The sequence below is a fragment of the Lolium perenne genome, chromosome 7 (genome assembly GCF_019359855.2).
Source record: "Lolium perenne isolate Kyuss_39 chromosome 7, Kyuss_2.0, whole genome shotgun sequence".
NCBI lineage: Eukaryota > Viridiplantae > Streptophyta > Magnoliopsida > Poales > Poaceae > Lolium > Lolium perenne.
Genome location: NC_067250.2, coordinates 171,687,841 through 171,700,459, shown reverse-complemented (window position 1 = coordinate 171,700,459; position 12,619 = coordinate 171,687,841). Strand labels below are relative to the sequence as shown.

The window sequence follows — 12,619 nt, the reverse complement described above, 5'->3', positions numbered from 1 at the left end:
ACAAGGGTGCTCGGTGTCACACTAACACAAGAAGAGATCAAAGCTTTGGTTGCAACGGAGAGACAACAAGATTTACACGCGGCCTCTCTTCTCATATCTCTCTTTTGCTTAAAAGCTTTTTCTCTTTTGTATATGGTGGCACTTGCACTCTTTTGTATCTATGGTGGCACTTTGTACACTTTTGTATGTATGATGGCACTTGCACTCTTTTGGTGCTTTTCTTTCTTTTTCACGCTCTATGTTAGCGTTAGCTCACTTTTGCTATCTTGCCACACGAGTTTTGCTTAGAAGCTTGACTCCACACTACACACACACCTCACAATCGGGGCCACGTGCAATGTCTCGCAACACTCAATAAGCAATGCTCGATAGGATAGATCGCAAAAGAAGAGGGGTTACAAGGGGAATGCAAGTTATACCTAAGATGTTAGGCGGTGATGAACACACAACTTGCGATGAAGGTGGTGGTGTCAAGAGTACGGTTGCAAGTCCGGGGTGCCGAGGACGTCGTCGCTTGCTTCGTAGCTGCGGATTAGTTGTACAAACAAGGTACTCAAACCGGAACAAGCAAACACAAGTTAGCGGAAGAAAAGGGTCAAAGTAGCTTGGCGGTGGTGGTGGTGGTAAGCCGGTGGTGGTGGTGTCGATGCTCTTGTGGTTGCGGCGGAGGTTATGGGGCCGCGATGATGTTTCCCGGTGGTTTGGGGAGGGTGGCGGTGCTTGCTGGCGGCGGAGAGGGTGGCGGTGGTTGGCGGAGGTGGTGGTGGAGGTGGCGCCCGGTTGGCGCCCGGTTGACCAGGCCCTGGACCGGCCTGCCCGGTCTACAGCCCGGTTGACCGGGTTCTAGCCCGGTTGGCGCCCGGTTGGCGCCCGGTCTGGCGCCGGCTGACCGGCCACAGCGCCAGCTGTCCGGTCACTGGCCCGGTTGGCGCCCGGTCGACCGGATTTCGCGGGGCACAGTTTTTCTCTCTCCTGTTCTTGAGCGAAATCAAGCCAAATCGACCAAAACGAAGGGAAAAGATGGAATTGGGGGCTAAAAGTTGAGGAGATAATAGATCAAGCACTCCAACACCAAATCCATGGACCAAAACCACTCAAAACGCAACCAAATCGCAGATCGGTCAAGAGGAAAATTAGGGCTATTTTTGGGGATTTTTGGGGAAATTTTTTTTAGAGACGAAATTGGATGGGTGGGGGGTCAAATCCGCGGAAACCAAAGGCTGCTGATACCATATGATGAGGTATAAGACCCCGTGTGAGGCCCGATCTCGTGGATTGACTTCGAAACCAAGGGGGGAGAGATGGGAGAACGCGAGGAACACGAAGAACACGATGAACACGAGGAACTCCGAGACTCACGCACACACACCAACCCGATACACCCGACGCTTACCTCCGTGGCTCGATGGACCACGCCAATAGAATCTCCGAGGAAGAGGCACGTGGCAGAATTCCCGGAGAGAGATTGGGGTTGGAGAGGAAGAGCTTGGTGAGGGAGAGAGAGTAACTAGTACTAGAATCTCACTCAACAAGATCAAAGTCAACAACCAAGGTGCCTTGATTACAGAGGGATGATACCCAAGGGAGACTAAGCTCAAAGGTAGGTTTGAGTTCAAAACAAGTCTAAGGGGTAAAGGAGGGGTCCAGGCTACTTATATAGGCACACAGGGCCATCCAGGGCGAACAGGTACGCGAATGGATAACTTAAGGCAGTTTGGTGGGTCATTCCCGTCAGACCCGGTTTGGATCCGGTCTGACTGGGCCTATGACCGGGTGGTCCGGTCCTGGGTCCGGTCGACCGGGCGCCAACCGGGAATCTGCGAGGTTTCCGGTCTTCGTCCGGTACGAGGGAGCTGCACCCGGTTGGGCGCCCGGTTGACCGGGCCTGGGACCGGACGGCCCGGTTGTGGGTCCGGTCTGACCGGGTCCTGGACCGGCCAGGCTGGGCCTCTTCCTCCCGCCTCTTCTTCCTCTTCCTTCTTCTCTTCTTTCCTTCTTCTTCTTCTCTTCCTTGCACCATGGGAGTTCCTTCTCTCTTGGTCCTTGTCGATGTCGGCACCTATAGACACAATGATGATAGGCATGAGGTAGCATACCATTCAAGTTGGTGTTGAGGTCGACCATAGAGAGGAAAGGGTTCACCTTGACATATATGGCGGGGGTTTGTGTTGTTGGTCCACTTGGGGGACTCCTTGGCCATGGTGTAGCGTCGACGATAGGCGGGGCTGCACTTGACGGTCTTGAGGTGGAGGTGTCCGAAGGCCACCCCACATCAACACATAGATATAAATTGATAATCAACATAACATAGTATTCTCTATTCATCGGATCCCAACAAACACAACATATAGAATTACAGATAGATGATCTTGATCATGTTCGGCAGCTCACAAGATCCGACAATTAAGCACAATGGGGAGAAGACAACCATCTAGCTACTGCTATGGACCCATAGTCCAGGGGTAGACTACTCACACATCACTCCGGAGGCGACCATGGCGGCGTAGAGTCCTCCAGGAGATGATTCCCCTCTCTGGCAGGGTGCCGGAGGCGATCTCCTGAATCCCCCGAGATGGGATTGGCGGCGGCGGCGTCTCTGGAAGGTTTTCCGTATCGTGGCTCTCGCATGCGGGGGTTTCGCGACGAAGGCTATTTGTAGGCGGAAGGGCAGGTCGAGGGGCGTCACGAGGGGCCCAGATGACAGGGCCGCGCGGCCAAGACCTAGGCCGCGCCGCCCTGTGCTCTGGCCGCCTCGTGACCCCACTTCGTTGACTCTTCGGTCTTCTGGAAGCTTCGTGGCAAAATAGGACCCTGGGCGTTGATTTCGTCCAATTCCGAGAATATTTCCTTACTAGGATTTCTGAAACCAAAAACAGCAGAAACAAAGAATCGGCACTTCGGCATCTTGTTAATAGGTTAGTTCCAGAAAATGCACGAATATGACATAAAATGTGCATAAAACATGTAGATATCATCAATAATGTGGCATGGAACATAAGAAATTATCGATACGTCGGAGACGTATCATACGGCAACTAAACTATAAACCGGTCTCCAACTACACTATGAGACCGGTGAGAAAGAAACCCTATCAAGAGCAAACCTTATACTTGCGCATTCCACTTGAGCTCGATGACGATGATCTTGACCTCAACAAGATGGAACGCCTTTCTTGCTTGTGCTTGCTTGACGAAGTCTTGTGGATTGCTCCCCCATAATCCACCATGGGAGAGCTTCTTCTTCGGCGCATCTTCACATAACCATGACCACCATGTGGATTGCTCCCCCATAATCCACCATGGGAGAGCTTCTTCTTCGGCGCATCTTCACATATCCATGATCACCATATGGATGGCAAGACTCAAGCAAAGGATCTCTTCGAGATGGCTCATCTTGAACTTGCACTTCATTCTTCATTCTTCATCATATTGATGTCTTGAAGTAACTTGAGGGCTCACTTCATCTTCATCTTCAAGACATACTTGACACTTGATATCCTTCATCAATTTCTTCTTATTGCAACCTTGAAGCCAACAAATGGTTCAAGAATTGCCTATGGACAACTCCTACAAATATAACTCAATGCAAACATTAGTCCATAGGGATTGTCATTAATTACCAAAACCACACATGGGGGCTCCATGCACTTTCAGCTACTAAGTTCCTTTTTGACGGCAACGTGCTGCTATTTTTTAGGGGATGAAAACATGCTACCAATTGTACATCAGTTTTTTCTTTGAGGAAGAAGTTACATAAGTTGATCTTGCTAATTCCATCTTGGAAAATAAAATGATTCTCCCCTATGCGGTCAGTCGCTCCCTTCTCAGGCCTGATATGGCCCACCACTACTTAACCATCGGAACCTGATAGAAGAAAGGCCCTAGGCCCAGTTCGTGAAGGGACGACCCTAGCTTTGTCTCTAAAAACGTTTCGCCTTTCTTCTTCGTGAGGAGGCAGTACGCTAATGGCGCCTCCGGCCGTCCGGCGACTGCTTTGCTGCTCACACATACCTAGGCAGGGGCTCCTAAATTTCGCGGGCCCAGGGCGGCCGCCCCTCCCGCCCCCCCCCTAGGGCCGGCCCTGGGTCGGCTTATAGCAGTTCGCCTAAAACAATATTGGGAGTAACAATCTTAGAGCATGTCTAGCAGGCCCCTTATATTTCTGCCCCGTATCTCGCCGCTTTTTCGCCCCGTATCAAAAAATTGCTAACGGAAGAGCCATTCCGTCTAGCAGACCCCGTATTTCGCCCCGTATTTTCAAAAATAAAACCCCGGGAAGTTCATCTTCATTGATCATACTACGGATCATACATACGGATCACCGATTCTACATCCAGAATGTGCGATCCTACTCGGGGAGGTCGACTAGGTACGAGTCCGCCTCCGCCTCCCGCAACTCCGCCTCCTTCGCGGCGGCGATGGCCGCCGCCACCTCTTCCTCCTCCACCCTCTTCCTCTTGGCGTCGTCCTTGAGGAACTGTCGTAGCTCCTTCAACAAGTCGGGGGCCTCCTCCTCCTCGCCGGCGAGCGGAGCTCCTCCAGCGCTGGTGCTCCCGCTGCTCCAAGCCTCCTTGGCCCAGCGGCGGCGCTCCCAGTCGGCGCGCCACTCGTCGAACTTGGGCCCGCTCATCGGCTTCATCGGCGGATCCTCGTTGTACCAGCGCCCGCCCGCCGCGAAGTCAACGAGCTTCGGCGGGACGAACGCGGCGCCGGCGTACCTGCAGGCCGCACGCCGGCTCCCGACGGCGGATCTCTTGCATTGGCGCCGCCACGCATCCTCCACGTTGTCCGGCGAGCGGGATCGCTTCGATCCGCTCGCCGGCGAGGCGGTACTGCGGCGGCGGGCGTCCATGCCGGATCTGGGGTGGAATGCGGCGCGGGGGAGTGAGGAATTGCTCGCCGGAGCTAAGTACGGAGGCGGCGGCGCACGGCGGAGCTAGGGTTGCGAGTGAGGGGTTAACCCCTCACTCGCACCTGCGCCCAGTATAAGTACGGGGCGACGGGGCCGATTTCCTGGGCCCCGTATTCCGCCGAAACGGGCCTGCCCGAATACGGGGCCTGCTAGACGCCCCAAATCGCGCCTGCCCCGTATCCCGCCGGAATTTTTCAGTGGGCGGGTTATACGGGCCTGTTAGACATGCTCTTAGAAGAACGGGCCTTCCCACATCTGTAGACCCTTTTATTGTCCGATCCGATAGTTAAAAATGTCTGAACTCTGTGAAGAGGTTTTGGTGGTTCTATTATACTGTAAACTAATAGAAAAATGGCTTTCATGTCAACCTTTTTTTTTTTTTGCTTAGGAACCGTGAATACTTTCTAGTTCCTACTTCACATCCTAACAAACAACAATTCCATTGTTCAAAATTAACCAGCAATCATTGCAGATTTGCAGACACGGCGTCCTCAAGAGTCGAGAGAAGAGATCATCCAAACAAAAAGGCAACCATCACATATGTACTGTTACAGTTCATTCCATGGGACTGCAAGACTAGCATCATCCAAGTACGCAATTTTCTGAGACGTCACTGCTGCTACCTTCCGCTGGCTGGTGCTGGTCATCCTCATTTCCCAACGAGGGAGTACTTGTGCCGACGGTTGTTCCTAAGAGCGCAGCAGCCGAACCCGTAGACGACGACGAGGAGCACGACGAAGGCGGCATTGACGAAGGCGATCTTCTTCCAGCTGTTCTTGAGGTTCCCTAGGACGCCGGCCTTGCAGGACTGGCAGCCGTAGCAGAGCTCCGACTGCTCATTCGACCACGCGTCGCAGTCAGGGTCGGCGCCGCTGACATAGCCAGGGGGCTTGGTCCAGTAGGTCTCGTTCTGGTACGTGAAGTTGCACGCGGTTGGGGGCTTGCAGCATCCAGACTGCACACACAAAATTTGTTGAGGTTACAATGAAATTCTTTTTCAGGGTTCATAATTTATCTTCTTATAGATTCCAGATCCCTTCAAGTTCAGGATAGATGATTCTTTCAGAGAATGCACGTGGTGTATACTTAATCAAAAGATTGCAGTTTCTGAAGTCATAATCAACTGCAAGTTGCATCTCTATGGTATGGTTATCTGAACTCTGGAAAAGCACATATGAACACATGCTCTGACCTCTGAGAAGTGTGATTGCTTGTAAGACCAAATCAATGGGGTGCAGAAGTCGTTGATACATTTTTTACAATCACTTTCCTCTTACTCGGAGCTGAATTAGTATGTAGGAGTTGCCTGTGACGATCAACTGCTATGACGTCGACTGAAGCCGATAGCTTGGTGGCTCTTTTCTACCCTATTTCAGCCCTTGTGCACATACGTACGACTTTGATCAAGTCATGAGTTGCTAAATGTCACTTTGAGTGATGCAATATAAAGGCATAGGCTCGGCCAGTTTATTAGTACAAAGGATTTATCAAATGAGGACAAGTATAATGTGCATGATTTTCTTCTTCCAATTGCCCAAAGGCGTCTTACATAGATTGAACTATTTTCGATCTAGATTCTTTTGGCAAGAAGATAGTAAGAAGAAATATCGAATCGCTAAATGGAGTGTTGTTTGTCGCCCTAAAAATCAAGGAGGACTTGGTATCCATGATCTTGAGGTCAAGAACTGAGCCCTACTTGGTAAATGGCTATTCAAAATTCTTTCTGAAGAAGGAATATGGCAAAGCATTCTTAAGAGAAAGTACGTTGGCTCGAAGGCTTTGTCCCAGGTTTTGTGGAAACCTGGCGACTCGCACTTCTAGGCTGGCCTTATGGCGACAAAGAAATTTTTCTTCCCATATGTTTCTTTCTCTACCAAGGATGGATCTCAGATAAGGTTCTGGGAAGATAAGTGGTTGGGTAATACCACTCTTCGTGAATAATATTCTGCTTTGTACAATATTGTTCGTCACAAATCCGATACTCTTGCGAGGGTGATGAAAATTCACCACCGGAGGTGACGTTCAGGCGTGATCTGGTTGGTCCTAGGCTAGCATATTAGGATAAGCGTAGGGTTGAGAAAATTCAGACTTCATAGTGTGACGTCGGAAGTAGTTTAAACTAGAAGTGAGATGATCGTGACCGGTTTGGAACGTTGCACTTGCACAATAGTACAATCAAGTGGCATGAAAATACTACTCCGTTTTTCAAAAAAGATCTTTGTACCTCCTGTTTAGTCTTTGGCGTGGTAAGGTAGCTTTCTACCTGATGTAATTAAACGGCATGTAGATATATCAAAAGAGTAATTCGAACCGTTTGCTTATCCAAGAAATGGCTTGAAGAGGTCAGCAAAGCACATCATCGATCGATATATATTTGAGCCAAATTCGGGTGAAGTATTCCTATTGACTTTGGGTACATTGATTAGAAAACATTACTTAAGCTTGTGTGACTGGTGAACTTGTGCTCAAGAGGACAGGGTATCATCCAACGTATGCCATGCAATGGAAAGTTCTGCATATATAGCTTGAGTAAACCGGTGAGGTTGCCATATGTATACATGAACTTAACATTTCTTACGTTGCTATTTAGGTAAGAATTGGCAGCGTTGTCAGTGCGTGTTGTGACTTACGACAGCAAGTGTACAGCTGAATCTATGCAGCGCAGATACAGAAACGAATTATGACGTGAATAATAACTCTCCACTCGAGTCTAAAATATATGTTCCAACACAGCAGCTGATATTTCACAAGTTCATCAGAGGAGTATGAGTAACTAACCTGCACCGGCGAGAGATTGGCGTTGACGAACTCGTCGAGCGTCCGGTTGCTCTGCAGGCTCCGGCACACATTGGCCTCCATGAGGCAGCTCCTGATCCTTCCCCAGTTGCGGCCGTCCTCCACCGTGCGCCTCAGCCAGCTGGAGTAGTCCCCAAGCCGGTACTCCCTGAACCCTCTCCCGGACACGGCCTGCCCGGCGCTCGCGTTGGTGACGGCGAACGCGAAGCCCGCGAAGCAGAGCGCGGCGAGGATGAGGAGCCCCGTGAGGAAAAGGTAGATCCAGAGGAGCGCCGACGCGCGGCAGCAGGCGCCTACGAGACCCGCGAGCGAGGCCACCATGATGGCGACGCCGAGGACGATCGCCGGCGTGCGGAGGAAGCGGTCGCAGTCCGTCGCGCCGCCCCGGTGCGGCGCGCTCGCGTAGATGCCCGCCGCGAGGACGGCCGCGCCCAGGAGGAGGGTCACCACGTTAAAGACCGCGAAGACGGTGTTGCTGCACCGCGGCGCCATTTGCGATGGAAGTTGCGCGGAGGGTCGTGTTGGAGAGATGTGTTTGTGCTTTGTGAGGGACAGGGGAAAGGTAAGTTTATAGCGGGAAGATGGAGCGAAAGAGTTGAATTGGCAACAGCCTTTTTTCCACTCCCTCTTTTTATTGGGCAACTGCTCATTTTTATTGCCTGTGCTAGGTGTTACCACGCTGAAACTAAGGTGTCAAGGTGGGATCCCACCGGGATTTTACTTATAGTGTATTTTGTTTTTTTAGTTCAAATTTTAGTAATCAAAATTTATAATAAAAAGGAAAAATGCACTACAGGTGAGATATAGATGGGATCTCACTTGACACCCTAGCTGATCTTTGCATATTAAGTTGCGATATTGGTCGTCTGGTCTTTGCAGCATGGCCCTCCCATAGACACAACATGTCATTGTCATGTTCACAATATTTCCTATGCTATATGTTAGAAAATGCAAAAATGATGTATCATTTAAAACAAACATATACAACAATTTTATCATGTAGTGCACAATAAATACCTATTGGTCTTTGCAAATCGTTGGGATAAATCATCGTGCAAATGTGGCAGAAAAACAAGCGTTTGCAATAAACAAAAAGGAATCGAAAATGAATGCAACATTTGCAGTGGACACCTAAAGTTCTCACAACATATTTTCCTTGTGCTTTCAACGAAACATGTACTACCTCCGACCATAATAAGTGCATGGTGTTTAGTTCAAATCTGAGTTAGTTTAAACTAAAACCCTGACAATTATTACAGATTTGGGTGAGTACGAGTTTGTAACTGTGTAAGGATAACATGTGAAACATCAAAAATCAACAAATCATCGATCTTCATATTTTTAGCACCATCTTTGTCAGATTGGGCTCGCCGACGATGAATCTCTTGCTTGACGGAGTCTCGTCAAAGTTGGATTCAGCTGCCCTATACCAATTCTTCGCAGTCTTGGTGTCTCCCGAAGCTTAGTGAGGCAGACTAGAGCTTCATCACATATCCACATCAACAAATATGGGGCATAAGGATGGTCCTTTCAAAGGAAGAAGGGCGAGGATCATCATGGAGAAGGGGGAGAGATTGAGGATGGATCTTTCTTGGCCCACTCACGTAGCAGGGGCAAGTTGTTGGGTGCCGCTGATTGAAGGTTGTCGCGCTACCTATGTGTAATATCATTGAGTAAAATACATAGGAGGTCACTGAACTTGAGTCCCTAATTCACTACGGTCACTATACTATGGAATACGCAAATTACGGTGACTGAATACGTTCAGTGATTCATCGGAGGTCACCCGAGCCTGTACAGCTTCGTATTTGTTGATGTGGCACTGGTCAACCCCACATGCCAGGCCCAGCTGGTGTTAATATTGCCTGTTTTGCAATAATTAAAGGTAAAAAGGCTAAATTGAAACTTTGACAAGGGTCAAATTAAAAAAAGGCCATCACCAGGAGAGCTTCGGTGGGCGGCACGCCCGTCCTTGCTGGCGAGTATGCCTGTCCTGCCGGCGCGGATCCCCTGTGTGCCCTTCGTCACGGTGGTGCTCGAGCTCGCGCCACATATGGAGGAGAGGGGACGATGTAGCGGGCGAGGGAGCGGCGTCCATCCAGCCAGCGAGCGGCGCATCTGCATCTTTAGCGTGTCCATGGAGGGATGGGGGAGATGAGATGGAGGAACAGGCAGCTGCGATGATAGGTGCTGAGCTGTGACCGGCGCGCACAAGGTCGAGCGCAGCGAGATAGAACGGCAACGAGCAAGGACTGGATGGCAAGCCGGCCTCAGCCACCATGGAACTCCGCGCGCCACCGCCGGGAGGCCCCCCGCGCACCACCCCCGCGCCGGCCTCAACCGCCATGGCACTCCGCGCCGCCGCCTGGAAGGGCTCGAGGCTGGCCATGGCAAAAATGGGGAAGAGCCATGTCCCGTACGACGCAGCCCCCCTCCCCTGCACCTGCCCGGCCGGCGGTGGCCCGCCCCGGCCTGGCGCTGAACGTGGCCGTCCCCGACGTCAAGGTCGGATAGCGGCGTCCCCTCCTAGTGGCGGCGGAAGGCCAGAGGCGTGATGACGATAAGGAAGGCCGGAGGTATTGCTGTTCGGCCATGGGCCTTTTCGTTTTTTTTTTAGATCCTTATCCGATTCCTCAACTTTGCTATTTAACCTTTTTTTTATTGGACAATAGTCCCTGCAGATGATAGGGGGCTGACAGGCGGGGTCTAACTCCGTGCCACACCAGCAAATACAAAATTGTACATGCTTCGGTGACCTCCGATGAAACACTGTGCGTATTTAGTGACCGTAATTTGAGTATTTCACAGTACAGTGACCATAGCGAACTAGGAGGTCAAGTTTGATGACCTCCCATGTATTTTACTCAATATCATTTAGCAAGAGGGGTGTCACCTGAAGGAAAGAAAAAAAAATTAATATCTTTCACAATTAAAATATTAATCACTTTAAGTAGTGAGTCCCTTGGTTACATCTGTTACATTTTCCATATTGGCTCAAAATTATATATAGCCTTGCAACCAAACACAACATTGTGAGATTAACTAAATTCAACTATATCCCCCCCCCCCCCACCCCACACACACACACACACACACACTCGTTATACAAAACATTACAAGATCTAAAGTACGCTATTTTCCCCCACATGGATTGACATAGCACACCCTAGTGGGATGCATATCCCCAAGGAAATTAATCCCCTAGAAGAAGAGGTGGTGATGACATTAACCTACTTAGTTCTTCAATCGACAATGTGAACAAAGAGGGTTCCTCCTAACCGAGGAGGGGAGCTCCCTGAACATCGGGCTTGTGATTATTGGAGGGCTTGACAAGTACTCCCTTTGTTCACTGAATCACTATTAATAAGACATTTTAGATATTTCAATGTGGAATATATACAAACCAAAATGAATGAACCAACTCACCGAAAGGCATGCATTTTAAAAAAACCTTAAACATATTATAATAGTGAATGGACGGAGTATGTCTTAACTTGTCAAAGGTGTCCTATGCTTCCATGGTGATGACACTACATCAAGTGTGTCAATTCGTTGGGACTTCAAGTGCAGAGTGATGCAGCAAGAGAAATTTTCCCCACAAAGGTGACTTGGGGTTTATATCGAACTCTCAGGAAAGAAAGGCGAAGCTTCTTCCAACCTCGTCTACCAACCTGCAAAGCAAAGTCTTTCTCTTGTGCCCACTACTCCACCGTGTGGTTGTCAAGCACAAAGTTTCGGTATTAGTAAAGTAAAAGATGAATGAATAAAATACTATAAAGAAAATGAAAACTAGAAAGTAAACTAAAACAAGTAAATAAAGATGTTTTTTTGATTTATGGTTGTAGTTGCAAGAACTAAATATATTTTTGTATTTTCAAAATTAATTAATGATAAAAATGTAAAGGCAAGTAAAAGTTGTTTCTTATGATAAAAATGGACCGGGTTCATGGATTCACTTGTCTACTCTCTCATAAAGGTGTGGTGGAATTAAGAACACGATAGATAACTAAATATGTGTGTGCGTGTGGTGTGCGTGTGCGCGTACGTGTGTGAATGTGTGTGTGCGCGTGCGTGTGCATGCGTACGTGCGTGCCTGTATGTGTGTGTGTGTGTGTGTGTGTGAGAGAGAGAGAGAGAGAAGTGCTCGGGGATGGAGGAGGGGTAAAAGGGTGGGTGAGGTCGCGAATATGGGACGTCCCACGTGTGGCCCAACCACTTAAACATGGTAGAACCATGACGCCATGGCTGGCGGTGCCATGATTTGATGGCATAAGGGGCCATACTTACATGTCATGGCCCTCCTCGTCACGTAGGAAAATAAGCACAGCGCTGAGGGTCAAGGTGTCGTGCATTATAACTATGGCGCCGAGGGGGCGAGCGCTGTTAAGCCTTGGCGCTGTGTAAAAGGGTCAAACCGTGACATATTTTCGAAACCGGTTTATTTTGAATTAGATTTTCAGTAGAAAAAATACTATTTTTTGTCATTTTTCGTAATCGTATCTAAGCAAGTTGCGAGCATCCCATCACATCTTTTCTTGGCCATAATGAAGTTTTGGAAGTCTGAGAAATGAATATGAGGCATAGAGAGGATGACAACACAGCTTAGGCCTGAATGTTGCTCCCTAACTTGAGAGCGTGTTATTCTCAACAACAAAAAAACTTGAGAGCGTGTTTGCTGAAATGCTGGTTGTTCCATCTGAACTTGTTGCATCAAAAAATTGACAATGGAAACTATGAGTAACTAACCTGACAATGTGAAGTCCTATGTTCTCCGCGTGAAACAACAAATCGTGTTGCTCAGCGTTTCAGTTTTCTATTATGTAAAACAGCAAATCTCGTTGTTGCTGGGTATTTCAGTTTGCTATTGTGCAAAACAGCAAATCGATGTTGCTCAGTGCTTCGGTTACTATCT

General features: G+C 49.0%; 1 protein-coding gene across 1 annotated transcript; it reads right to left on the bottom strand.

The window, feature by feature from the left end:
• Positions 1-5,402: 5,402 nt before the first annotated feature.
• On the bottom strand, positions 5,403-8,257 carry LOC127301059 (tetraspanin-7). The gene is made up of 2 exons (XM_051331278.2): positions 7,690-8,257; positions 5,403-5,866 (listed from the first exon to the last, which is right to left on the bottom strand). The coding sequence occupies exons 1-2, from the start codon at positions 8,197-8,199 to the stop codon at positions 5,561-5,563; spliced, it is 816 nt and encodes a 271-aa protein (XP_051187238.1). The 5' UTR covers positions 8,200-8,257; the 3' UTR covers positions 5,403-5,560.
• Between the last annotated feature and the right edge of the window lie 4,362 nt (positions 8,258-12,619).

Coding starts and splice junctions, on each gene's coding strand:
- LOC127301059 (XM_051331278.2), bottom strand. CDS start 8,199: ATGGCGCCGCGGTGCAGCAACACCGTCTTCGCGGTCTTTAACGTGGTG. Junction 5,867..7,689: donor CCAATCTCTCGCCGGTGCAG/GTTAGTTACTCA, acceptor TTGTGTGTGCAG/TCTGGATGCTGCAAGCCCCC.